Source organism: Otolemur garnettii, unplaced genomic scaffold (assembly GCF_000181295.1).
Source record: "Otolemur garnettii isolate 467f Iridium unplaced genomic scaffold, OtoGar3 scaffold00119, whole genome shotgun sequence".
In the NCBI taxonomy this organism is placed as follows: domain Eukaryota; kingdom Metazoa; phylum Chordata; class Mammalia; order Primates; family Galagidae; genus Otolemur; species Otolemur garnettii.
This window is the reverse complement of record NW_003852514.1, coordinates 3,137,284-3,161,578: the sequence shown is the minus strand read 5'-3', so window position 1 is coordinate 3,161,578 and position 24,295 is coordinate 3,137,284. Positions and strand designations below refer to the sequence as shown.

The 24,295-nt window shown below is 44.1% G+C and overlaps 1 protein-coding gene across 2 annotated transcripts; it reads left to right on the top strand.

The window, feature by feature from the left end:
- The first annotated feature begins 387 nt into the window (after window positions 1–387).
- Window positions 388–24,159, top strand: INHBA (inhibin beta A subunit). 2 transcript variants are annotated; one of them, XM_012809996.2, is made up of 4 exons: window positions 388–631; window positions 3,947–4,133; window positions 8,725–9,242; window positions 18,747–24,159. In XM_012809996.2, the coding sequence occupies exons 3-4, from the start codon at window positions 8,855–8,857 to the stop codon at window positions 19,637–19,639; spliced, it is 1,281 nt and encodes a 426-aa protein (XP_012665450.1). In that variant the 5' UTR covers window positions 388–631; window positions 3,947–4,133; window positions 8,725–8,854; the 3' UTR covers window positions 19,640–24,159. The 2 variants fall into 2 exon arrangements, with proteins under 2 accessions (XP_012665450.1, XP_023373488.1); XM_023517720.1 differs by lacking the exon at window positions 3,947–4,133.
- The last annotated feature ends 136 nt before the right edge of the window (window positions 24,160–24,295 follow it).

Sequence of the window (24,295 nt, the reverse complement as noted above, 5' to 3'; positions counted from 1 at the left end):
ATCATTCTATCCCATGTTTCAAGAGGAACTCAGTCTTAAGAAAATGGACTGTAGCCATCGATTATATTTTGCAAGTTTAAGACGAGTTATAGAATTAGTGATTCTAGCTAAACGCCACAGGAATACTGTGCTTAATCACAGTTTTCTTTCCTAACCCGATACAGAGTGGCAGAGGCCTGCCTGCTCTTTCACCTTTGCAAACCTGACCTTCCTAAAATTAGAATGGGGCACCTGGAAATATTTACTAACCTAGCTGAGCCGCTGCCAGTGTGGATGGGAGTACGCAGTGCCCGTGAACAGCGGCACTCAGGTTCTGCCTGGACGTGCCTTGGAGCTGCTTCCAGGGGGCAGAACCTTTGGACTCTTGCTATCAGGACATGAGGGAGGCAGCAATTCACTGATTAAAAAAAAAAAAAATACACACAGGACTATCCCTAGGTTTTTCTGTGGGGCCTTTCCCCTCTGAAGGCAATTTGGGAACAGGTCGTGGGGGTATCTCTGTTATCTCTGTAGATAGGCAAAATTGGATTAGAATCAAGATTTCTGCTCTTATCAGTCCAATGGAATCTATATGCTAAACCTCTATGTCTTCAAGTCAGCACAATGGAACTTAGGACTCAAGGAGAACCAGGTGAGAAAAATGATTACAACAGTCTATTGTATGTTCTCTGGGAACATTTTCCGATCACCTTCTGGGGCAACGGGACGATCAATTGTTGTAGCAAATGTTTCCTGATTGGGTCAGAACTGAGTTATGACAAACAATTTAGAAATATATATTGGTCAGGAAGAACTTGGAGGGCCTGTTTACTCAGCGTGAGTTAGTGTGGCTTCTCTTTTCACTGGGTATTTTTCTACAGAGGTTGTACATGAGTATTTCTCTCAGTATTGAAATGTTTCCATGTTCTGTATTGTTACTGCCTGGGAAGGAATGGAGGCATTTCTGAGTCACTCGGAAGTTGATTGAGGCCTTTGGTTCCAAAATGGTGATTTACCTGAGGAGTCTGTGATTCATATCTTGGAGGAGATGACATGTGTCAGAGTGCCTAAGACATCGTCCTGATGGCTCTTTTCATCTTAAAGTGATCTCTGACTACCCTCTCCCTTCTGGATGGCCCGAGTCGCTTAGGAGCCAAGTGATGAACCAGAGAAGCTGTCTCTCACTGTCTGGACAGCAGCATTTCACGTCTAAGCTAGTTTGATACAAGCAACTTCCCTTTTGCAGGTTTTTACCAACGCTTGTTGGTTATTATTTCTATGATGTGGGATCCTTCACAATAGTTTCTCCAGTCCTCACAGGGGAGTGACACCTGAGGGGCACGGCCTTCCTTTAACTGCCATACCTCCTCCTTTTAAAAAGGAAGTTTTTAATGTTGCTTGCAACAGCATTGGGGTTTAACAAAGCTCTGTGTTTTATCTCTTCGGATATTAATTGTATGTCGTTCCCCTGAGGCATTAAACAAATAAAATCAGGCTACATCATATTTGTTTGCTCTAGGAAAAAGGCATAGTAATCTCACTTTTCTGAATTTTCCTTGAGGGAATTGTCTAGTGCGTGGATTTATCTGATACTGAATTGCTAAAATGAACAATTGTTCATTCCTTGACTCTTTCTCGTGTCTCTGCCTCCTAACAACCTGGGTGTGGGCCAGCTCATCTCATTTTGTTGCTGGTCACCAAGATTCTGCTTTTGGTTAAAACAGCAAGCCAGCAGGAAAAAGTATTGAGGCCATATGGGAAAGTTGGTTGAAACAACAATATCGCTGGAGAGGAACTCTCAGTGCTTCAGGTATCTCCAGTCACTGGGAACCACAGGATGCATACGCAAGGGGAATTGCTAGAATCCTTATTATTCTGCGTAGCTACAATATTTTCCTTGGTTTCTAAGGCCTCTTAGATTGTAGATGAGAGAGGAATTAGGTGAAACTTTAAAATTCTAACTCTAAACCAGGATATCCAAATACAGAACAATTAACACCTTGGGCCAGATCATTTCTTGTTGTGAGGACTATCTCGTTCATGGCACAACGTTTAGCAGAATCCCTGGGCTCTACCCACTAATCTCCCTCTCTAACCAAAAATGTCTTCAAACATTGCCAGATGTCCCCTGGGGAACAAAGCGACCCCAGTTGAGAACCACTGTTATAGAGGGAAGAACACAAGTTTACTTCCTGGGTTTTTTTTCTTCATCTTTCCCTACCTGTTTCAGTTCTAGCATCTGGGTTCCCTTGGTTCAGACAATGGCTTTTCCGAATACTCTGGAAACAGAGTACTCTCATACGGTGGAAGGCCTCACAGGATATTCCAGTGGTTCTGAGAAATGTGGGATTTAGGAGTTGAGTCTTAGATTAACTATTTCTGACCCTGTTGTTTTCAATGAATTCCAGAGGAATTCTCCCTCTCTGTTTAGAACTAGTCATTGATTTAACTTAAAAGTAAAACAGCTTCCCAGTCCAACTAGGAACCTGAAATGCTGATCTTTCTTGGTCTCAGGTCCTTCTACCTAACATTCAGCCCAAGCTACATGCATACTCGGACTGGCCAGCAAACAATCAGGGCCTGCCAATCCCATGTTGGATTTAAACTGCTCGCTCAGAGACCCTGAATCCCAGACTCCTGCAATTTCACTGCTGTAAATATCACTATGGACCTGGCCCACGTTTTCTGGATTCAGGGCTGCCTCTGGAGGGAGTCACCACTCAGCAGCAAGGCCAGGTTTTCCTGCCCAAGCCCCAGAATAACACGTCAGCTGCTGGGAACACCTCAAGTCCTTTTGATTTCTCTCCACAGTCACGTTTTATGTTCAGTTTCCCAGACGAGATGAACAAGAAATCATGCATTTTTGAAAACAGATTTTTCATAAGAAGGAACTAACACACCCTGACTTGTCAGCAGCCTGGTCTGTGCCTCTGAACCCCCAGTCTCCTGTCATTTCAGCTGACTCAGAGGGCAACTTTCCAGTCACCTGCCTGAGGTGTTCACGGCCCCTGGCTTATAGTTTTGACCAAATAACGGCCATGCCTGGGCGGCAGCTAAAGTAACAGAGCCATGAAAAAGATGGCCTCTTTTTCTGGGCCCATCTCCTAGTTCCAGGAGTAGTGAGGAAAGAGACCAATTAATAGCCTAGACGGAGGCTGAAGGACATACGGTTTGCTTGAGAAGAAAAGTGAACGTTCTTGCTTCCTCATCCATGCCAACTTCGAAGAGGGACAGCTGCTGCCACGGGTAAACACCCTAGAGTGTTAGCCGTGCCCCTAAGGTATGTGTCACCGCGAGCCACCGGCCGGCACACGAAGGATGGCCTCTCCCCCTGCTCGCACAATTGAGCTCTTATCCTTAAACGAACTTTGTTTTTTGACCGGCTCACTAATTGTGATTGAAAACACCAGCTCCCCAGCAATGCACAAGCATTGGAGTTAGCAGCAGCAAAGACAGGCCCTAATTGCTCCATTTACATAAAAGTAGAAACATACAACTTCTAAATATAAATCTCTGGCACATCGTTCCTTTTGCAATTACAGTAAAATAAGGTACCACAGTTTCCCTCCCGGCTCCTTCTCGCAGCAAGCTGCTCCGCCGGGTTCGCTAGTGGCTGCTCCTCGAGGCGAGAACAGAGCCGGGCAAACGCTCCAGCGCGGAGTTGGGAGGCTTGTGAAGTAGCCAGTAAATCAGGCCGCCTCCGCTAGGTGAATAACGCGGTGGCAGCGGGCCACCCTGCCAGTGCGGTAGCTGCTGGGACCGAACCCCACCACCAGAAAGGGGGCGGCCGGCGGGTGCGTGAGCGCTCCCGGCTCGCCTCTGAGCGCGGGGAGCCCGCCGGCCCCGCCGCCCGTCCCGGCCCCTGACATTCGCTGTGGTTCCAGCCCTGGCACTGAGGGCTGGGTTCAGAGACTCTCAGCTGCACTCACTGAACAGTGATTTTTTTTCCCCTCCCTGAATTCTTTAGCTGCCAAAAGGGGGGAAAAATCAAGAGCTGCTCTTAAAAGAAGTTGCCCTTGCTGGTGCTCAGGGTAAAAATAGAGGCGGCCGCTCGGAACGGCTTGGCCCTGACTCCAGGCGTCCCGCGAGCTGGGCTCTTGCAGCGGCCGCGTTCCGGCGTGATCCCAGGAAGCCGCCAGCAGGTGTTGCTCAAGGTACAGTAGCAGGGCCGAGAAGCCGGGACCGAAGGGCCTGGGGTGTGGGGAAGCTCTGGGGGAGGGGGCAGGAAGTGAAAGAGAAACCAAACCCAGGCAGCAGCAGGAGACTCTGGTCCAGACTGGGCGGACCAGCTTCTGTCCTGGGCCCTTGAGTTGGGAAGGGAAAAGCTGACCCGGTCCAGAATATTCCAAAGGAGCTATTTTAACCTGCCTGCGTCCTCGGCCACCCCCAGCCTTGGTTTCCACTGAGTGAGCTGGCGTTTCCACTGTGGTTCCTCTCTGAGGTTAGGGATGCTGACGGAGTGGGTCCATCCCGGCTGGTGGGCTGGCCTGGCAGGTGGGCACTTCGGTGGCATCAGATGGCCAGTGCGGTTGCAGAGTCAGAGTCAACACTGGTGAGGAGGCTCCTCTAGTCAAAGTGCTGCAGGTTCCTGCGACACAAATGTTTAGAAAGAGCCACCAGGCTTCTCAGAAATAATATCAGCTATTATTTTCTGACCACTGCACTTGACCTTGCAGGTTAATATCGTAGAGCCCATTTTGTAGATGGGAACACTGAGGACTGAATTTCCATAATGAGTGAAGAGGGGAACAGGGTCCCTTGTGTTTTGTTCTGTGCCCCTCCTCCGCCCATGATAATTTGGAGGGACATAGTGGTCACCTGTGGGGCAGGAGTGAGTTTAGATGCCCTGTAGGCCATTGAAGGGAAGGTTTGGAGTTCACCATCTCTGGTCCCGGTTCTGTCTTCACTGCTTAGATTCCTTCTCTTCCTCTACAACCTAATGATTTTATTTCCTCCTTCATTTCTGCATGTACAATTCTTAGAATACTCCTTTCCCTCCCCCACATGCCGCTCAGCACCCACACTTTCTCTGTGTCTAACCAAGAGAGACCCTCTTACGCAGAAAACTTCTGGTGTCCTAATGGAACCTGCTTAAACCACACATCAGGAGGCCAGAGACTCTATATTTTGCTTGTGGGCACAGTGAAAAGTTTATTTTATGCATGTTAAATCCTGCATACAAAACAACATATCTGGTCATATGGCTCTCATTAGCTCCCAATTTTGCACATTTTATCCAACTTGTCATGAGAACATGGCTTATGCTTCAACTATACTCCTTCAAAGAACCCCTCACCATTCTGATCCTTCCCTCTCTCACTGACCTCCCTCAAAAAAAAAAAAAAACAAAAGCTGATCAACTTTATTTCAAGGCGTGCTCAGCTTCTTTTCATTATTTTCTTACTGTATTTGTAACAATTTAGAAATCAAAGGACTTGAAATTCTTGTAAAGAACAATGATGCATGAGTTTCTTGGGGTTTTGTTGTTGTTGTTATTTTGTTTCTTTCTTTCTTTTTGCTAGTTAAGATGGGATTCAAAGACCTGGAAAGGATACTTATGAAGTTCCCTTGCAGAGAATGACTATTTCCAAAGTTCTTGGTCATAAATGATTTATGAAGCAGGCATTCAATTTCAAGATGTAAATTAATAGTGTAAGTCAGGGGAGGGCAGACCATCATCATAGGGTGATACAGATTTTCCTATTTTTTTCCCCTCAATGAAATAGCTTATTTAAAAATAATAAAATTAGAATCCCTGTAAGGAACACTACCAACTTTCTTCCCAGTAAGACACAATAAAATACTTTGTAAATAGAGGCAACTTCATGAAGTAACAGATGTTTTATGTAAAGACATAAAACCGAACCTGAATATAACAAGACGTGTGTACGCGAGTAGTAAAAGAAAAGTTGGAAGTTGGACATACTCAGTGAGACCTATCTGTGTGATTCCAGTATTTTTCTAAAAGGTAGACTAGTCACAGCCAGAGGTTTCACTGGCTCAGTGTATCACCCTATAATGTCTCAGAAGCCAGCAAGGGCTTTCCATTAGATAATGAATTATGAAATGTCTCACACTGGAAAAACCAGTCATCCGCTGATGTCATGCTGATTCTAACCAATCCCAAAGCCCCAGCCCTCCTCTGTTTGAGTAGTACCAATGTGTGAGTGTACAAATAAGTAGTACAGTATAAAACTTCCCAGTGCCAGTACCATGAAGAGGAACTCAGGCAGCTCTTACCACATGACACAAGAGCCGGCTGGTGAAAGAGAGGGAACCAGAAAGGTAATGCTTTTTAACTCTTACTTCTGAGCTCTTTACACATTCAAAGTAAGGATGGCTAGAAGGAATTTTACAACTAATTGGCACTTCCATGCACATTATGGCATTGTGATTTGTACCTTTTTATATTATTCAGGCAGGTTAATACAGATTTTAATAGCCCTAGAGAGCATGCAAATAGATTATGTGTTTATACAACCCACTCAGCACATATACACAAGTACATATGCCAAAGAGAAAGCTATTTTTAAGAGTTACATTCACAAACAGTAAATTCAGGGAACACACACATACTCACATACAGAGAGAATACAAATATTGATAAGTTGCACTTAATCTAAATGTTACCTCTTCAGTTGTTTGGAGTCATTAAACTTTTAGTTCTATTTCAGACTCTCTTGTAAAACTTAATTGGACTGCAAAATGCTTTGGGTACTGTATATGTGCCTCCATATAGGTGGATGATGTTAAGTATTATAGCACAAAGATGTTTTATTAAACCATTGTTAACACAAATGCCCCCGCCTCCCCCATTCTCTTTTACCACCCCCCACGAAAAATATGAGGCTTTTAAGGCAATGTTGACAAAGTTTTAACAATAATAGTGGAGTAATTGATGTTCTTGGAGCTGAAGCCCCAAAGGTGTTAGGTGACTTACAACAGGGAAAGTCTTGCAAATAGTTATTTTGGAAAACGAGATAGTGTATACAATTGGGAAAAGCATTGTTACCTGTGCAAACTGTAATTTTAACTTAATGTCATGGTTTTCTTGCCCTCTTCCCCTGGTGCTCAGATCTTATGCTTCTAGTAATGATACTTATTAACTCTTTTCACCTCAACTGCATTGCTTGCCTATAATGCTCTGAACACACTAGGTGTCAGCTATAAGCCGACTCAATCTTCTCAAACTAAGAGGGCTTGCTTACGTGTGGGAAAGAACCGGAGAGGGAAAGAAAGCTTTAACAGATGGACCCCTTAAAGATACTTCTGCAAGATAAAAGCAATAAGACAGAAAATAAAAAAGGGGGCGGGGAGGAGGGGAGAATAAAAAAAAAGCTTCAGAAAGGCATTGTTTAAAAATTCACATTTTTCTTTTTTCATGAACACTAAAATCCATGATGATTTCATCCAGGCTGCTCCTTTGAGGGAACCAGAAGCAGTCAAGGAGCCCCTGAATGCACAGGTTGGGACAGGATGGGGGGCAAGCTGAAAAAACTATCACACGACAGAGAAAAATAATTGGGCAATATTTATCAGGGATTCCCCCCCCCCCAGGACCCGTTATTCAAATCAGAAGAGTGCACTTTATTTTTTATAAAGGAATGTGGGAAAGACCAAGTGAATTTTGCATTTTATCAGGGTAAGCGGTGGAAGGCTGAAATGTGCCAGAGGGAGTGTGTCCTGGGCAGAAGGGGGCGGCTGAGGAGGACAAGGGGAGAGCTCTATTTATGGCAGGAGCATGGGACGCACTGCCAGCCCTTTGGGTCTTTCACTGCCCTGCTGCTTTTCACAGTTGGAAAAAGTAGAGAGTGTTATTTGACCCCCAACAAAAGTTCCAAGGCACTTTCTCAGATCTCCCGCCAGTTTTGACTACCCTGAGTATTTAAATATGAATGAATGGGGAAAATGAACATCTCATGTGGTCCCCAACTGGACAGAACAATCGCCTTGGGGCAAAGCAGCTCCCGTGCCTCTGGGCCCCTCTTCTTCGACCTCCAGTTACCTGCCCGAGCCCCCAGCCCCTCCTCCCCACCAGCCGGGCATTCTGTCACCTAGGGTTGTGGCCAGGTGGGTGGAGGGGTGGCGGAGGCAGACTTCAATCAAGTCATCCCTCTTTGCATTTTTCCCCCTTTCCAAAAAAGGAAGAAGGTGAAGCCAGGAAACTGGGCAGAGACAGAAAAAAAAAAGTGAACAAAATTAAGAGCATTTATTTTAGAAGGGAAAGTAGAACCCTGAGAATGGTGGTATTTGAAGAGAGGTGTCTGCGAGGAAGCTACTAGCAGAACAGCCTGTCAGAAATCGGGCTGTCCCTCCCCTCCCCATCACAGCCTTTACTCACAGACAAACTCCCTCCCTCTCCATTCACTCACTAACTCAGGGCCAATCCGTTTCTTCTCTCTCTCTCTCTCCCTCCCTCTCTCTCTCTCCCCCTCTCTTTCTCCCTCCCTCCCTCGCTCCCTCTTTCTCTCCCTCCCCCTTTCTTTCCCTCTCTTCTCTCCCCCTCTCTCCTCTCTCCCTGTCTCTCCCTCCCATCTTCTCTCTGTCTCTGTCTGTTTCCCCCCACCCTGTCTCTCCCTCCCTCCCTCCCTCCTTCCCTCCCTCTCTCCCTCCCTCCTTCCTTCTCTCTTACTCGGAGACAGTCAGAACTCTCCTCCCTGACAGCCACAAACCTACAGCCCTGACTGCATTCAGAGAGGAACCTGCAAACAAAACTTCACAGAAAACTTTTTGTTCTTGTTCCAGAGAATTTGCTGAAGAGGAGAAGGAAAAAAAAAAGCCAAAAAAAAAATAATAAAAACAAAAACCTGTGCGTGAGGGGGGAGGAAAAAAAGGGCCTTTTAAAAAGGCAATCACAACAACTTTTGCTGCCAGGATGCCCTTGCTTTGGCTGAGAGGATTTCTGTTGGCAAGTTGCTGGATTATAGTGAGGAGTTCCCCCACCCCAGGATCTGAGGGGCACAGCGCAGCCCCCGACTGCCCGTCCTGTGCGCTGGCCACCCTCCCAAAGGATGTACCCAACTCCCAGCCAGAGATGGTGGAAGCCGTCAAGAAGCACATTTTAAACATGCTGCACTTGAAGAAGAGACCCGATGTCACCCAGCCGGTGCCCAAGGCGGCGCTTCTGAACGCGATCAGGAAGCTTCATGTGGGCAAAGTGGGAGAGAATGGGTATGTGGAGATAGAGGATGACATTGGAAGGAGGGCAGAAATGAATGAACTTATGGAGCAGACCTCGGAGATCATCACGTTTGCGGAATCAGGTTGGTGCTGGCATTTGCGGAGGGGGGGGTGCGGGGGGAGTAAAATATATCTCTTTGACAGTCCCAGGAGGAACTTCTTTCTCTTCCAGCTGGAAACTGCCTGGGAAGGCGATTAGTTATTAAGTGATGGTAGCGGACCCACGGAGGGGAGGCAGGGGAGGGGGAGAGGACTTCTCAGCGGCAGGGCTGAGCTCTGCCCAGAGACGACTAGCTTACACTTGCTAAACTCGGCCAGTCAGTCACACAGGGAGGAAGCTCTTGGGCCAGTCTCAGACTGCAGACCGGTGTGTGAGGGGCTGGCTTGCCCTGCCTGTGACACCAGATCTGAGCAGCCGGATGGATGGATGGGGCGTTTGGGGGAGCTTGGGAAGCAGGGGCTTCCAGACACCATCCAAAGTTTTTTATTGGGGGTAGGGGGAATGCCGGGATCCGAATGGAATAGCACAGATGAAGTCATTGTCTTAAAACAAACCTTCCCCTTTAAAAGTCCCAATCTGGGGCCACATCAGAGAAGCAGGGCACATTTATTAGGGACAGTAATTTTTACCTTTAGAAACTATAAGCGCATAGGCACCACGTTCTAGGCAGTAAAGAGATACTTTGGGGGACAGTTGACATTGAACCTGTAGTCACTTTTGGAACACTGACTTTTGCTCTCTGAACTTAAAGAGAGAGAGAGAAACCCACACCGTTTTGTTCTCTATAAAGTTTCTAAGAGCTCTCTGCCAAGAAACGCAACCTTCACAAACTGCTCTCAGATACTAAGATGAACTCTCACTCAATCCTTAAGAGAAAGAACTTTAATAAATAGCTAGTAATCGTTAGTCCAAGACCACACTAACCTGTTGCTGAATAGAATTACCTGCCAAAAGTATGGGGCCATAGACTTGGAGCCAGACTATTTTTATAGTTAAGTGACACAGATCCTTTTGCGTGCCTGCAAGCCCATGCAAGCAGGGCACACAGATGTGTTAATACCGTGTTACTTTCATGATAATGCCAGGCTAAAGAATCGTATCCCTTGCCAACTCCATTTGAAAGGAATGCCATTGTTTTGTTTGGTAGAGCATATGGCCAGTAAAGTATGTGCAGGGACTCCCAGCATTTTTGTTTAAAAGTTTGCTGCAGCAGTATAAACAATTAAGGCAACACTCAGAATTTCCAATCCTGAAAACCTGTTGACTCAGATGTTCTGTTTTCAAGAAAACCATGAAAGACCTAAGCATCATTTTGGGGGTGCAGATAGCCTGCCCATTTCCTAGCTCCCCCCATAGGAGAATCGCTGATCTCCCACAAGCTTCTCCGGCAGTTTAGCTCTCTTACTAGAAACCTCTCTCCTTTAGGGAAGATCTTTCTTTCCCTAAAGCTCTTTCTTGATCTTGATGCAGCCCCAAAGGTCATGAGCATTAGGACTTTACCTTATGAAGCTTATTGAGGAAAAGAAATCAGGTTGGGGTTTTTAAGTTGCCACCCAATTTTCCTCAACCTTTCATGGTGGTAACATAGGAAAGAAAACATTTATGACATTTGGTTGTGAGTATGCGATGGATTCTAGCGGTCTGGAGGGCTGCTCCATGCACGTCCTGACACAAAGGGACCCTGTATTTATCTTCATATTCCAACTTCCATATGACGGCATCAATGGCAGCTCCCACTCCATGGGCTTCAGCCGCATCATGTGACCCAGCACACCTATGCCTGTGACCACTGTTAACAGCATGCTGTCGCTTGCGGTGTGCCCCTCTTCCTGACTACCTGTATGGCAAATCCTTCTCCTGGCATGCCGAGATCTGGCAGTGAAAGAATTTGACATTCATATTCTTTCTTACTTAGGGCCTTCACCTCAGTGCCAGTCTTCTACCAGTTAGATGAGATCTCATTATTTTTTACTTCTCTGTTAGGTGTTTAGTTTAAGAGAAAAAAATAAGCTACTTTTTAAAAAGTGACTGGAATGGACATGTTGAGTAAACTTTAAGATTGGTAATGGCAAACCCCTCTTGGTTGAGTTTATAGCTTGACAGTGGATTCTCACAATTGCTCATTTTTCTCATCTAAGGAGTTCACACCAACTTCAAGTTGATTTAATATAATTTCACAGATTTAATGATTACTATCTGGACAACCTACTCCTCAGGTGGAGTGTCATGGGACCTTTTCCCGCCCATTTTGCTAACTCAGGAAAAGATACTTATCATCTGAAGATTATAGCAAGTATATGAAAATGAATAGCAATGATCTATGTATTGTTGCTTTTGGAAAAATTCAACCTTAAGAACATTCCAACTATGTATGTGTCAAGATGTTCTTGGAGAATAGAAAAAGGCATGCATTTTTCTTTCCTTTATAAATAATTTTGTACAGCACAGAGTCCCGCCGTCACCATGAGCATGCCAGAGATGTACCTTTCAACCTCAAGGATTCCCAGTTTGGGGATACGTGTTTAAGTTTTGCTTTTTCTCTCCTTGCTTGTTGAATAAAGCCAAGGCATGGACCCAGATGCAGAGGGGCTGCAAAAGTTCCAGCGCCTGAAACTCTTTAACTAAGTTTGTCCCATTCTGCTTGTGTAGAAAGTGCCCCGTTTTTATAAAGCTGCCGTGAGCTGTTACAAACTAAACAGCAGGGAACTGCACTAACGCTGTCTGAAATTTATTCCAACAAATAAAAATAATTTTATTTTTTGGTATGTCACTCAAGCTTGTTCACCAACCACAGTTAGTATGTTCTTTGCGTGGCTGGCACAAAATCTTGAGTGTTTACCTTAAGACCCTGAAGAGCCGTTCCTCTCTTTAAGAGGAAGGTAGAAGAGATTGGCAAGGCCAAGCCAACTCCCTGCATTTGTCACTGAAGCTAAAATCAGTGGCCTTCTTGGCTGATATAGCTTATTTTGTCTTATTTTGACCCATGGCTTTCTGTGGTCAGTGCTTGTATAATAACAGTACACCTTTGAGTCTCCACACGCTGCCAATCCTAGGTGCACATTCTGGTGACTAGCTTAGCAATTGATAGCACTGGTAGAAAGGAGAGGAAGAGAAAGACAAAGGAAACACCAAGCAATGGGTAATGCTTACCTAGCCTAGGTGGCATGGAAAGAAACTTCTAACATTTGCCCCCTTGGAGAATACTATTTACAGGAGGTTTGAGTTACAAATCCCCCACTGCCCAAATAGGGGGTCCAAAAAGGCTTGCTGGGATGACTCTTCTCTCCCACTCAGAGAAGGCCATCTCAAAGTGAAGTGACTTCCACCGTCCCACCCCCATCTTCCAACTTGTCCCTGCATCCCCCCCATCTGAAAGATGTCTTTAGTTGAGGGGCTGCCCGCGGGCTTCTCCGGGGAACGGCAAGGGATCGGCCACAAGAGGGCGCATGCCAAAGACTTTTGCTTCTTGTCTGTAAATCTTCAGGGCAAGGCAGTTGTGCCTACACAAGCCCCTGTGTACGGCGCCCTAATCTTGGTGATTATCAGTTAGCTGCGGCCCCCTCCTATCCTCCAGGAAAAGTTAGGATTTTATGGCATGGGAGAAACATGGTTACCTGTAATACGTTCAGTGAGACAGAAAGGAAATGGAAATGCTAGCGATACGTGTGCACATTCCAGAACTCTATGGAAGGCAGACGAGAGATAAATTTCAAAAACAAACAAAGCGGAGCGTGGAGAAATGTGACCATGAATCATCAGCCATGCTGATTTGCTCACAAGTCTCTCCCTAACACGGTCGCCCGGATTGTACAAAAATCATCTTCCATCTCCCCTGATTCCCTCGCCTGCTTTGCTCCCCTTATCAACACTTTTCACCAGGGACAAATGGCAAGAGACTTCACACAGGGAGGAAAGAGGTTATTTCTTAATGCCTTGTGGGAACGTGGTGTTCAGCTTGGGAGGATGCGTTTGTTTCCGAGCTGAGGGCATGGAGAGAAATGGTGGGAAAAGATGTGAGAGGAGATTAAGAGTGGTTTGCGGCCTGCGGAGTGGAGGGAGGCCTTGGGGTGGGGGAGGGGGTGGCAGAGATGCCAGGGTGGAAAGTCAGATTTAACATTTAGAGAACTGGGATAATACCTTCCCTGGCACTTTTCTTGTAAATGCATACTGTCTGGGGCCCTCTGCTGCTAAAAAATTACTTGAGCATGATCTCTTAGCTCTAGTTGTGAATCTTCCATGTTGGACTGGTTGGTTACTAGGTCCAAAATCAAAAGTGTTGAAGGTCTCAGGAACTCTGGGAGAAGTCTCTGAAATCTTGTGGCTTGAACCTTTAAAACGTTTTCTGTATCTTTTAGAAACCTAAACCCCCTTTCTCCCTAAGTATTTAACTTTCTTTTTCATCACCGTTTAAAGGGAAGAGGCTTAGGATGACGAATGTTTGTGGCTGAGTATTTGCAGTTCAATAATGAGTCCTAAGGAGTGGTATAAGGCTAAAAACTTAATCAAGATAATTTACGGCCGAACCTATAGTTCTACTACAGCCAAGAGCCTCTACTGTAGGTCAAAGGGGGGAAGAACCTTTAAAATCTGACTCGCTGCTTTCTGCAGAAACCCCTGGAAGCAGTCCAAACCCAAAGTTAGTGCTTCAGAGAACACACGTGCCCCAACATGGACTATACGATATCTAGGCACAGTAAAACCTTGATGAAAAATGGAAAATTAAAGTCATAGATGCTTTTTACAGCCGCCCTTCTGCCCCCACCACACCCACCCACCAGGGTGAGTTTCAATACTTCTATGAACAACAAGGCTTTCCACATTCGCATTAGAGACATAATGATTGCCCATATGTAAAAGGAAACATGCTTTAAGTAGGACCCTGGTGAGGAAACCAAAACAAAACTGAAACGCTACATATGTGTGTTGCTTATTTCGTTGGTAAGGTTCACACCCCCCACACATCCGAGATGCTGGACTTTGGATAGGAGCATCTTAGGGTGGGGGAGGGGTGGACAAGGGGTTTGGCTGCTGAACCTTAGGCATGCCTTCATGCTTGAATTACTAAAAACGTTTTTCAAATTCTGAAAGCAAAGGAAATTGTGCTGCAAATAGCCTTTCAGACATCTTTCCTTCCATTTTACACACTTTCCTCTGTCCAATCCCTCCCACCCGGCACCATTTCAAAGGTATTCCCTGTAAGGTACAAAATGTATCCCTACTCATTTTTCTGCACCCTTTCCCCCTCTCTTTGGTCCACTAAGCTCATAGAGGTTTAAGTGATGAAATATTATCACCCACATGGGTTTGCGTGGGACTTTCTTAGTGAATTACTCAGGCAGAGCAGGCTGTGATACAGCCTTGCTCACAAGCCTCGGCAGGGAAAAAATAGCTCAGAGGATGAAAAGAATATTATCAGAGAGTAGGTAATGAAAGGTTAGCAAAGCCACCAGCTATATCTGGTTAGCTAGGTAATAGTGTAGGAACCCAGCTCGCACCTGTACCTTCTCAGGAAGCATTATGGGAAGGCTTCCACTTTAAGACTTTACAGCATGAGATATTTAAGTCAAACCTGAAACTGAATAGAAATTGATACTAAATATCTGAGCCTTAGGCAGCTTTCTTCCATTTTCAAATTGTTATGCGTAGAGATTTTGAAGATTGGGGCATCCTGAGCGTGTCACTACAGTAAGCAATCTCTCTCAGGTAATACAGAGATAAAGGGAGTATAATAAGTTGACTAGTTATTTATTATATTTTTAATGCCTAGGACATTGGAGAGCTGTAAATTATCTCTGAAACCTACAGCCCTGATAACCATCAATCCTATGTCAGCTTCCAGCCGTCTCATCTCCCCACCCCCTTCTGCAAGGAAAGCTGATGTAAAAGAAAGAAATATGCTTAATAAGTCAGAATACAATAGAACGTGTAAAATGTACCTGCGTATAAGGTAGACATTAGGAAGACTTGAATCTCTCTCTTCCCCCTGTTCTCCTGAGCATTATGGCAACAGCATTTTCATGAAATTGGATCTCAGTTTTATTTTTTTTCCCTGATAAAATATCATGCAGTATACAAATAGCAGTTCCAGAAATGGACACCAGGAGAAGGAGGCGACAGGCATGTCAATTAGTAGGGGAAAATCCAAATGTCAGAAATATGGGGGAGAGAGAAAGCAGGCAGGCAGAGGCTGCAAATACAGGGAGCAGAGCCTTTCAGTTCAGCTGATTAAAGCGATGCATAAATCAGCACCTGTGCCTCTGCACGATGTGCAGGCGATGCCTTTCAGTTCATTATCAGCCAAGACCAGCATGAAAGTCATTTTGTGATGACTCTCTGATCCTAATATAACAGCACCTGACAGACTGAGCCCCTCTGATGAGTACTCTCTTTGTACAATCCTCTCCCAGGAGCAGTAAATCATTTGCTTCCAAGTACAGCTGCCTGTGAAGAAGGGGCGGGGCTTGCTCATGCATTAAAAACCTACTCTGAGGAGATGAGGGCTGTCCTGCAGGCTGTGTGACTGGCAGCAAGCAGCCTCAGCCTCACCGGCCCTACACGGGCAATTTGCATGCGGCTGTCACTTGTTCCAGGTGATCGCTTAACCCTCCCCCACCCCAACATCTGCAGACATCTCTGGACTTTACTCCTGGAACGTGGGCAGCGTGCAGGTCAGCACTGCTATCCAGCTGCCTTCACACTCGACCCCTCCTGTCAAGCGCGGATGGGAGAAGAGCCAAGGCTGTGGGATGAGGTACCTGAAACCCAGCAAGCCTCCCCATCCCGGCACTAGGCAGACCTCCAGTTTCACACCCTTTCCTAGAAAAACAAAACACAGCCTTATGCACTCTGGCTTCTCTAATTTAGCAGCTACTATTTCTCTGTCTACAGAGTAAGACCCTGCACAGTTTAGGGTTTCAGAAGCTGTCCAGAATAGAGGCAGAAGGGGAAGCAGTGGGTAGCTTGTTAACATTCTCCACGGGGCAGGTGCATGTGCCCAGGCCTGAAGTACCTGTGCGCTCTCCAGGCCAGTTAGCAGAGGCTTTGGAGGTCCTCATTAGCCTTTGGCTCGGACCTTACCAACTCAAAGTCACATATCAATGGGGAGGGAGGTTCAGGAAGAGTTTGTTTTTGCATGTCCCTGAACCCCCAAACCCCATGTTGGTTTGCAACTGAAAATCTGCAGATTTCCCTTTTAGATTTAAATGATTAAACTCTGCTTCCTGGAATCTTTTCTTTCACTTTCTTAACAACAAACAACAAAAACCCTCACCAGTTCTCAGCAAAAGGGAATATAGAATTCACATTTTGTAAAAAAAAAAAAAAAAAAAAAAGTCATCCTGCTTCCTAAAATAAGACAGCTTCCCCTTCTAACTGCTCCCTGCTCTGGTGCTCTATGTAATCATAAAACCAGCTTTATTATTCATTTCATCTCCTGCCAGAGACATGAGGTTGGAGTCAAAGGAACTCCCCTTACCACCACCAACATCATCATCATGGCCAGCATCCTAGCAAATCTACCGAAAGATGCCAGAGAACCTTTCCTATCCATCTGCAGCCCTGCGTGGCCCTGGCCTCAGTGAATTTACCACTATCATAATCACAGTGTGCAGAGTGTGTTAAATTAAGAACAGAATCTACAGTACGCAATGCACAGAAAAGCCTGCCTTCTGCCGCAGAGAACTTGAAACCGTGCCTAAAATTTATAGTACCGTAAACATCTCAGGGCCTCGAGTGATAAGTATGGCTGGATTTCCGTTAGCTATAGAAATCCAGGCAGGGAGATCCTCCTAGGGAGTTGCGAGTTCTAAGATGAACTTCTTGAAGATTGGTCCCAGATTTGTACATGGGTTTCATGTACAGTGCACAGTTTTCAGTAGGCACAGGGATATGTAAGAGAAGACATGTTTCTGTGAACTACCAAGTGGTAACAATGGGAGGGAGGGGAAATATTTGATATGATAAAGAATTCTAGTCTGGATATCACTTTTTACAGTAAATGTTGCTGCCTGCATAAACATACAGGTAATAGATGACTTTCTCATGTTAGAGTTAGGCTAGAAGTGAGTGGCTGCTGGACACAGCTACTCTGATAATGCAAGCATTTCCTCTCTCTTAGCAGTTGTTATTTGAAATATGTTTTCAGTGTTCATTAAGCTGCATATTAAGGGACAGAGGCAAAGAATAGGGGATTCAGGGGGACGCTGCTGCTGCTCTCTTAATTTAATAGACCCCAGTGCTAATGTTGCCCCTATTTGTTAGTAAGTAATCAAGTAATTACCTACTTTCTGCTGAGCACTAGACTGACAATGGTGACCTCAGACCTCAGGCACCCTAAGTAGGACTGGCCAGAGGGTGGCAGGGGGGAAGTGTGAGGGAAGACTTCTAAGGGGGGTGTCCTTCAATCTGAAAACTGAACCGTTCTAACAGTCAGCAACTAAGGGTGCCCTGCTCGGGGTGGGGCAGGAATATTCTAGGCAGTAGGAACAGCACGTTTCACTGCCTGTAGGAGAGAGAGAGAGTGGGATCTTAAGACCTTAAGGCAGTGGTTCTCAACCTTCCTAATGCCCTTTAGTACAGTTCCTCATATGGTGCTGACCCTCAACCATAAAATTATTTTCATTGCTACTTCATAACTATAATTTTGCTACTGTTATGAATCATAATGTAAACATCTGATATGCAGGATGTATTGAGGTAACCCCTGTGAAAGGGTCGTTCGACCCGCAAAGGGGTCGTGACCAACAGGTTGAGAACCGCTGCCTTAAGGAAACATGGTATAGCTGGACAAGAGAACAAGAGGACAGGGTGAGAGCTGGTGTGGGTGGAGGGACCATCATATGCAGAACCCAAAGGCCTGGGGGCTTTCTGTTGGAGATTGAGAGTAACAGGAAGTCAGTGAAGGACTTCCAAGAAGAAGGAGCATGGTCAGCTCTACCTTTGGGAGTGATACCTTTAGCTGCTTAGTGGAGAAATAGTTGGAAAGGGGCCTCAGTGTCACAGAGGCAAAGTAACGAAGTCTGCTGCAGTGGCCCAAGGAAGAGATGATGAGGGAGAAGGTGGCTGTGACAAGGGAGTGAGAGTCTGGCTCAGGGAGTCTCACCCACACGGCGGGACAGGGCTGGGGGCTGCCTTTCTGGATGAGAAGAATATCTCCATAGCTTTCCAGAGTTTATAGTGTGTTTTCATTTATCTTAGCCCATTTGACACTTCCAAACCTGTGGGCTAATAGATCAAATGTCATTATTCCATTCCCATGTCATAAAAGATAAAACTGAGATCAAGCAATTAGTTAATAGACCTAGATCCCTACAGGCCCTCTTGTTGGTGTGCAGGGGTCTGAAAACTTTTTTTCTATACATGGAAGAGAGTAAATATTTAAGGTCAGACAGTCTCTGTTGCAGCTACTTACTGTTCTTACTTTGCGGGACATACGGAAGCAGAGGTGGCGGGTGGATTGTCACTTACTGACCCTTGTTGGAGATGGTCTGTCTCAGAACGCTTAGGCTTGGCTGACATTTGGGAGTAGATGCAAGCGTCAGAATTAACAAGGGTCCCTGTTTTCTCTTGTGCTGTGTTTCGTCTTCAGGCACAGCCAGGAAGACTCTGCACTTTGAGATTTCCAAGGAAGGCAGTGACTTGTCGGTGGTGGAGCGGGCAGAAGTCTGGCTCTTCCTGAAAGTACCCAAGGCCAACAGGACCAGGACCAAAGTCACCATCCGCCTCTTCCAGCAGCAGAAGCACCCGCAGGGCAGCTTGGATGCGGGGGAGGAGGCCGAGGAAGTGGGCTTAAAGGGGGAGAGGAGTGAACTGTTGCTATCTGAAAAGGTGGTGGACGCTCGGAAGAGCACCTGGCACGTCTTCCCTGTCTCCAGCAGCATCCAGAGGTTGCTGGACCAGGGCAAGAGCTCTCTGGACGTGCGGATTGCCTGTGAGCAGTGCCAGGAGAGCGGCGCCAGCCTGGTGCTCTTGGGGAAGAAGAAGAAGAAAGAGGAGGAGGGGGAAGGGAAGAAGAAGGACGGAGGTGACGGAGGGGCGGGAGCAGACGAGGAGAAAGAGCAGTCCCACAGACCTTTCCTCATGCTGCAGGCCCGGCAATCCGAAGACCACCCCCATCGCAGGCGGCGGCGGGGCTTGGAGTGTGACGGCAAAGTCAACATCTGCTGTAAGAAACAGTTCTTTGTCAGTTTCAAGGACATCGGCTGGAATGATTGGATCATCGCTCCCTCTGGCTATCACGCCAACTACTGCGAGGGTGAGTGCCCGAGCCACATAGCAGGCACGTCTGGGTCCTCGCTGTCCTTCCACTCGACGGTCATCAACCACTACCGCATGCGGGGTCACAGCCCCTTTGCCAACCTCAAATCGTGCTGTGTGCCCACCAAGCTGAGACCCATGTCCATGTTGTACTATGATGATGGTCAAAACATCATCAAAAAGGACATCCAGAACATGATTGTGGAGGAGTGCGGGTGCTCATAGAGCCGCCCAGCCCAGGGGGAAGGGAGCGAGAGTTGCCAGAGAAGACAGTGGCAAAATGAAGAAATTTTTAAGGTTTCTGAGTTAACCAACCAGAAAAATAGAAATTAAAAAACAAAAAAAACAAAACAAAAACAAAACTAAAAACAAAACCTGATGAAACAGATGAAGGAAGATGTGGAAAAAAAAAAATCCTTAGCCAGGGCTCAGACATGAAGCAGGGAAGGCGGCAGGGACTGGGGGCGGGGGAAGGGAGAATGTGTACCCTTCATTTCTTCCAAAATCAAACTGAGGACATCAGTTGTTTAAATGGGGTCTCATCCCCTCCCACCTTGTGGTTCTCTTGTGAGCCTTGAATCAACTTGTGTAGTCTGAAGAGCGAGGACTGGCCCGATCCAAATAGCATCTAGAAAGCCATGAGTTTGCAAGGGTCCATCACAAGCACTTCTCCACCCAGTTACCCAGGTCATAGGTGTGTCTGCTTGACACTGTCTGTGTATATCAGCACACACACACACAGGCATTTCCACATACCATACACACACGACTGGTAAAAGAACAATAGTGTGCAGGTGGTCACACTTTCTTTTTCTGCACCACTTTCGCAACAAGACAGCAAAACAAACAAACAAAAAGAACATAAAAAAAATTGAGAACAAGAATGGGAAGAGTGAAAGATCAAGGAAAAAAGAATGCCAAGTTACATTTCGTTAAGGTGCTTATGATCTTAGAACTATGCAACCTAATAGGTTTGAAACTGTTTACCTGAGAGAGAACAAAAAGAGAGACTTTTTTGTATTGGAAGTAATCTGATTAATTTTTATTTTCTTCAAGGAGAGATACTTGAAAGGAATATGTTTGTCCATCTGTTGGATCCAAACATTTCTATATTTTGTAAATGTTGTTGTTGTTTTTTTTTTTTTTATCGTTACTATTTGCACTACAATGGTGTTTGACCTGTCTAATCCTTATTTAACAAGTATTTTCTTTGGGTGGGGGTGGGGGTGGGGTTTAAGAGCTGCACTTAATGTGAGCTATAAAAGAACTGCTACAGCACACAAAATAGCTATTTTTATTATTATAATTATAATTATTATTATTATTTTGTACCTTAAAAAATAGACACATACACCAAAGACATTTGTGTGAGCCTTTAAACAGTCTGTCTGTGGTTGGTATCATTCACCATCATTGAGTCAGGGGTTGGGATTAAGGCTGAGTAGGGTGGATTGTGTTCAGGCTTAGAAGACCTGAGAAGTTTGGGTTTTGACTCCTTTTACATCCATGAAACAGGACATTTCATACTGGATGTACAGTAGTTGTACACTGTTAGATATCAAGTTCAATCAGATTCATGAAACTACATGCTTGTATGTGTATATATACATTGCTAGTGCACATGCATATCTGTGTGTATATATACATGGATTGTACCATGTCCATACACGTTTTAAGCACTTCAGCCTGTCATTTTTTAATGTTCTTAAAGCGATGAATGTTTGTGTGCAAAACACAGTATTTTTAAGAAGGATAGGCTATAGTTTTTGCTTTTCCTCTGAACTTGGTGGGCACATTTCAAAAATCTGGATGGGAAAAAGCCTGGAAATTCCAGTGAATATTTTGCAAGGCCCTCTCTAAACATACAGGGATCAGATTCCCTCCTCTTTCTTACCCCCCTCCCCTTCTGAAAGTTATCCCCTGTGGGGAAAACAGGATGTTAATCAAAACTCTGGTTAACTCTGTTTTTTTTTTTTTTCACCATATATTTATTATCTATTGGAATCAATCTTAAATCAGAAACTTTTTTGGAAAAAAATATCTTTAGGTCAGAATAAAAGAGGTGAGTGTATTTTTTTTTTTTTTTAATTAAAGCCTGGTTGTGAGAAATATTACTTGTACCCACTGGGTTTGATAATGTAGTCACTAGTTAAAGGATATATAATTAGAGGAAAGGTGTGAAGGGAGTGAGAGTAGGAAGGGAACAGTTAAATGGAGGCAGGGATGAGGGCGGTAGCAAAAATCTCTAATATTTTAACTGACAGCCAAAATTCTTGATGTATGAGTTGGTATGTATTGATTTAGGTGCATAAAGGGAAAAAGGAAAAAAAAATCCAACTTTGTTTATATAGAAGTACATGCTTGTAGCTAAATTTCTATTTAATTTATTCTGTTATTTAGCTTGCGTAGAATAGCTAATAAGTTATTCATTTATGTGTTTTTAAAAATACAGAGCCTTATTTTCGCTGACTTGTTTGAAGTTTGAAAAAACAGTTGGAAATTGAAAAAAAATTAACAATTAGGAAAAATCACATTCGTCAGTATTTTGCAAACTATTGAAGCTGATAGCTCTTCAATTCATAGACTTTTAAGAAATTGGTTATAAGAAAACAAAGTATCAGTGAGAAACCGAACATTACAAAAGGTGGTTTAGCTCTTCTTAAAAAATGTGTTAAGTCAGTAGACTATAATGCAAGGTTGTGTGTAGGCAAATTCCTTTCATGCTGTTACTGGGCAAATGCACTTACTATGTTCTGGAGGCCTGCCCTTTTTTATGCAGGAAATACAACACATACTGCATGAGAAGCTTCAGAGTGGATTCTCAGGAAGGCCCATTGAACCTTGGATAGCTTGCATGTGGAGAAGGTGGACGTGGAGAGGAAAGTTGTAGGGGAAAGTAGATGGCCATATTCAACTTCACAAATTTTCACGGAAAACTTTGAAGGCCTTTTGAACTGCATCTTCTTTGGTACTGGAACTAATACTGGAATAATCTATAGAAATTGAGGAGATGAGTCTTAGTTCACTGTGCAATAGCAGAACTGCTCAAGGCCATGGAAGAAGAATTTGTAAAAACCGATGATGCCCATGTGTAGTCCCATTCATCTTCAATAAATCTATCATCTTTTTAAGTTCTTTAAGTAAGTTCTAGGCAGTTGGGGGGTAGTATGGGGTTTGCTTAGGGGCCACAGTAATTAGAAGCGGCAAAATGAAATCCCACATGGCAATATTTTTAAGTGGACATTAGGTAATTGGGTTATCCTATACCTACAAACTGTAATTTCATTTCATTACATTTATATGGCCTTGAAATAGAATTATAAATTGCTACCATCTTTAGTAATATTGAAAGATATTCTTTTACCACCTTTAATAATCTTGGAAAATATCACAGTGGCCCTGTGAACGGCCACTCTCTGACACAGCAGCACAAGACCGTGTTGGTTTCTTCATAGTTTGATTTTTTTCTGAAATGGAGGTGTCTCTCTCTGATCTTATCATCTCTCTACTCTTTCCCTAAGGCTAATTCCTAGGCTGTTAAAAATCTGTCCACACCAATTTTAGAAGCTCTCTGAAAAGCATTTGTCTTCAAATATCCTTTAAGAGTAATAAACACTTTATAGTCCAAATAGGCATTTTCTTCTTTTTTTTTTTTTTTCCAAAAAAGTAAGTGAATTCCAGCACACTGAGATGGGATTTTCTTGTCTCGGAAGACCAGCCAACTTCATATTTATTTAAGATTGATTCCACACTCCATTTTCCAGGAGAGTCCCTGCATTCTCCTCAAAGGTAGAGCAAGTACATTTTTTTCACCTTTGTGGGATTGGACTTCCTAAGAGATGACTCTAAAAAACAGAGAACGCAGATGCCTCGGTTGTATTAAGCATAGATTCAAATTATCATGTTCATTTTAAAAAATGATTTCCTGTGGGCCTTTTGGCAACTTCCCTTTTCAATGTAGAGAAAAACTTAGTCACCCTGAAAACCTACAAAATAAATGAAACTTGTAGATGTGGGCAGAAGGTTTGGGGGTGGACATTGTGTGTGTTTAAATTAAACCCTGTATCACTGAGAAGCTGTTCTATGGGTCAGAGAAAATGAATGCTTAGAAGCTGTTCACATCTTCAAGAGCAGAAGCAAACCACATGTCTCAGCTATATTATTATTTATTTTTTATGCATAAAGTGAATCATTTCTTCTGTATTAATTTCCAATGGGTTTTACCCTCTATTTAAATGCTTTGAAAAACAGTGCATTGACAATGGGTTGATATTTTTCTTTAAAAGAAAAATATAATTATGAAAGCCAAGATAATCTGAAGCCTGTTTTGTTTTAAAACTTTTTATGTTCTGTGGTTGATGTTGTCTGTTGTTTGTTTTAATTTTTATTTTTATTTTTTTTTTTTTGCATACTATATGCAGTTCTTTAACCAATGTCTGTTTGGCTAATGTAATTAAAGTTGTTAATTTATATGAGTGCATTTCAACTATGTCAATGGTTTCTTAATATTTATTGTGTAGAAGTACTGGTAATTTTTTTTATTTACAATATGTTTAAAGAGATAACAGTTTGATATGTTTTCATGTGTTTATAGCAGAAGTTATTTATTTCTATGGCATTCCAGCGGATATTTTGGTGTTTGCGAGGCATGCAGTCAATATTTTGTACAGTTAGTGGACAGTATTCAGCAACGCCTGATAGCTTCTTTGGCCTTATGTTAAATAAAAAGATCTGATTGGGATGTATTTTTTATTTTTATTTTTATTTTATTTCATGTCTTACTTATTGATTTTCTAAGATCAATTTGCACACATATTGCCACATCCTTTGCTGGGTGATAATTTTGTTTCTACTGTAATTATCCAGAAGAGGATAAGAAGC

What these genes read in the sequence shown, in the direction of transcription:
- INHBA (XM_023517720.1), top strand. Translation starts at nt 8,855, where the DNA reads ATGCCCTTGCTTTGGCTGAGAGGATTTCTGTTGGCAAGTTGCTGGATT. An exon ending in CATCACGTTTGCGGAATCAG is followed by an intron (nt 9,243 to 18,746) that starts GTTGGTGCTGGC and finishes TTTCGTCTTCAG; the next exon opens with GCACAGCCAGGAAGACTCTG.